We start from the raw sequence: 3365 nt of genomic DNA, 5'->3' as shown, positions 1-3365 counted from the left end.
TTTTTTTAATAATATAAAAAATTTGATAATAAAAATGTATTATGTATAATGTATATATATTTTTAATTAGTTAAAAAATTTATTTATTTGATATTTTTAGGTATATATTGAAAGATGCAAGAAGTCCAAAGAGAAGCAAGATTATATTGAAGAGAAAATTGATATTAAAAGACAAAGAAAATACAAAGTGAAGCACATTTCAAGGTAGATTTCATATAAAAAAATAATTAATTATTTTATCATTTTTTTAGGTTAGAATAATATATTTTTTTATTTGGTATTTTTAAGTATGTCAGTTCTATATATTTAGTTTTTATTGGGTATACAAAATAACTAACATGTCATGAGTAGTTTGGCCGAATGAAAGCCCATAAAATACAATATTTTCTATATATTATTTAGCTATTGACAAGTAATAAATTATTAATTTACATTGTCTTCGTAATATGTTACTAAATTTGTTTACGAAAAAATTACAGGAAATTCGAGTGATAGTTTCAATGGTGTGCATTTTGAGTCGGTGTTGTCGAACATTACAAATAGTATTAATACAGATTTATTTTTAGATTTTTTTTTTTGGAACTTGCTTATGTGACATGCACTTTATGTATTTTGATTTTTCTACTATTTATTCAATTATAAACTTTAACAGAAAATATGTTCAAAAATAATATCTCGAGTTATCTTATTAGGTAATAATCCAACACCATATCGATCAAGGTCTCCAACTACTAATCTACACTCTGTAGATGAAAAAGAACGATGTTCCAATATTAGTGATATTAGTAATTCGGGTATCACACGTGAAGCATATGATAGCCCATGTCATCAGACAAGTCAGCAATATCTTCAACAAACATCAAACCATATCGACCAATTACAAAGCCAGCGTATGTTAATATGCTTTTATTACTTAAAGACCAAACATTTAACTTTTCAATTGGTCTATTAAAAATAATCTTTGGTATATGCTACATAATTATTATAGATTCATTACAGTACACAAATCGAATTAGATTGCGACTGAATAGGAAGACTATGCTACTTCAAAAGAGACATGGTAAGATAAGCATGATAGATTGTAATTATCACAAAGCTAAAATTTTACTTCTTTTATCTTTAATATTACCTTCATAATATATATTCATAATTCAGCTGATTCAAATATTTAACATATATTCATTTTTTTTATAATATAAATTACTTGATGTATTATCTCTAATGATTACAGGAGCAAGTACATCTAATTCAAATTTAGATACTAAAAAATTAGAAGAAGCGTGCATAGCCAAAAATATTACAATTAGTTATTATCAGTGTTAAAAATAATTATTAACAATAATTTTTAACACTGATAAGTATAAAAATAATATTTATAAAAGATTACCGAAAAATACAATTTATGGATTAAAAAGATGAGATCATATAATACAATTTTATTGTGCCAACCTCAAGATTTAAGTTTTACATGCACGTTAATCAAACAATAAGAATTACAATAAATCAATGTTCAAATACAAAAATTATAATATATAACCATATCTTAGTTTGAATTTTAAAACTTGAACACTAAATAATAATTGTTTGTTTATAAAAAGCATAACAATAGTAAATAATAAAGTGCTGATATTGCTACTTCTTAAATTACCTATATTCTCAGCAACATCGAATATGGCTGGGTCAGGGGCGGAGCTAGACTAACTATTTAGGGGGCGATGTTTAATAATTTACTAAAATTATTACCTACTGCAAAGTAAAAGTGAGAAAATTGAGTGAATGAAGATATCAGAGAAGTCCAAAATAGGATCCAATTTTGAGTTCTCAATATGTTGTATGCGAGGAAAGGTACAACTGCCATTTTGAAGCACTTGATCAGACGCTCAGGAATCTTATGTCAGTTACCGATCAACATAAGACACATAAACCATTTGGTGGTAAGATTGTTGTTCTAGGAAGTGATTTCAGACAGATACTTCCGGTGATTCCGAAAGGAAGTAGACACGATATATTAGCATCCGCTATTAACTCATCCCAGTTTTGGTCATTTTGTAAGGTTCTGAAACTGCATACGAATATGAGGCTTCTAATGTCTTCTTCGGATCAAGATGAAGGTGAAATGAAGAGATTTGCTAATTGGATACTTGATGTTGGAAATGGAAATATTGGCTCTGTTGTTGGTGATGAATCAGAAGTTGAAATTTCAGATGATCTATTGATTACAACTACTGATGACCCTCTCTCTCATTTGGTAGACTTTGCATATCCAAATTTGTTGCAAAACATGTCAGATTACATATATTTTCAGAGTAGAGCAATTCTTGCACCCACACTTAAGAGTGTCGAGAAGGTAAACGATTTTGTCTTGACAATCTTTTCAGGGATGGAAAAGGAGTATTTGAGCTCTGACACAACATGTCAAGCTGATGAGAATGAAGATGTAAAACAAGAGTGGTTCACATCAGAGTTTCTAAATGACATCAAATGTTCGGGACTACCCAATCACAAGTTGACTTTGAAGCGAGGAGTCGTTGTAATGCTACTGCGAAACATAGACCAGACTTCAGGTTTATGCAACGAAACAAGATTAATAGTTAACAAACTTGGCAGCAACGTAATTGGAGCGACGGTAGTGACCGGTAAAAATATTGGAGATAAAGTGTACATTCCAAGAAGAAACTTGATTCCTTCAGATTCAGGATTGCCATTTAAGTTCCAACGGAGACAATTTTCATTAACAGTATGCTTTGCAATGACCATTAACATGAGTCAGGATCAATCATTATCACATGTACGGCTTTATTTGCCAAAATCAATGTTCATCTATGGACAACTTTATGTTGCTTTGTCAAGAGTTAAGAGTCGCAGTGGCCTCAGGGTTTTAATTCTAGACGAAGACGGTAATCCAAAGTCATCAACAACAAATGTCGTGTTCAAAGAGGTTTTCAATAATATTTAGGTAAGAATAATATTATTTTTATTTTAATAGCATGTTATGATTTACACTTTTGTACAAATATTTACTATAGATATAACTAATTTATCTATAACTCTTTTTTCAAATTTGAAATGAAATGTGTAACAAGGAACACAACATCCTATGCCAAATGCTTTTCTAATGAAGTTAGTAAGATACTAGGTTGTCGATAAATTTTTATTAGCTTTTTGATATAAAATTTAGGGTAAAATTAACATGCTATTATTATAGTTATATATGTTCTTATTTTTTTCATGTCTCCCTCCTTATGGTTCAAGAATATTATAAACTTCAAACTCTTCTATTTATATTTTACTTTGAATAAAGATAAAATAACATATTTAACACGTTTATTATATAACGACGATGATAGTGTTATACTAAATTTAAA

The 3365-nt window shown here is 28.7% G+C and overlaps 1 protein-coding gene across 1 annotated transcript; it reads left to right on the top strand.

The window, feature by feature from the left end:
• The first annotated feature begins 1891 nt into the window (after window positions 1-1891).
• LOC110281438 (uncharacterized) lies at window positions 1892-2956 on the top strand. Its single transcript, XM_021143697.1, has one exon. The coding sequence runs from the start codon at window positions 1892-1894 to the stop codon at window positions 2954-2956; it is 1065 nt and encodes a 354-aa protein (XP_020999356.1).
• Window positions 2957-3365: the final 409 nt, after the last annotated feature.

The sequence above is a fragment of the Arachis duranensis genome, chromosome 5, assembly GCF_000817695.3.
Source record: "Arachis duranensis cultivar V14167 chromosome 5, aradu.V14167.gnm2.J7QH, whole genome shotgun sequence".
Taxonomy (NCBI): domain Eukaryota; kingdom Viridiplantae; phylum Streptophyta; class Magnoliopsida; order Fabales; family Fabaceae; genus Arachis; species Arachis duranensis.
The sequence above is the reverse complement of the archived record's forward strand: the minus strand, read 5'-3'. Positions and strand labels throughout refer to the sequence as shown.

Coding starts and splice junctions, on each gene's coding strand:
- LOC110281438 (XM_021143697.1), top strand. CDS start 1,892: ATGTCAGTTACCGATCAACATAAGACACATAAACCATTTGGTGGTAAG.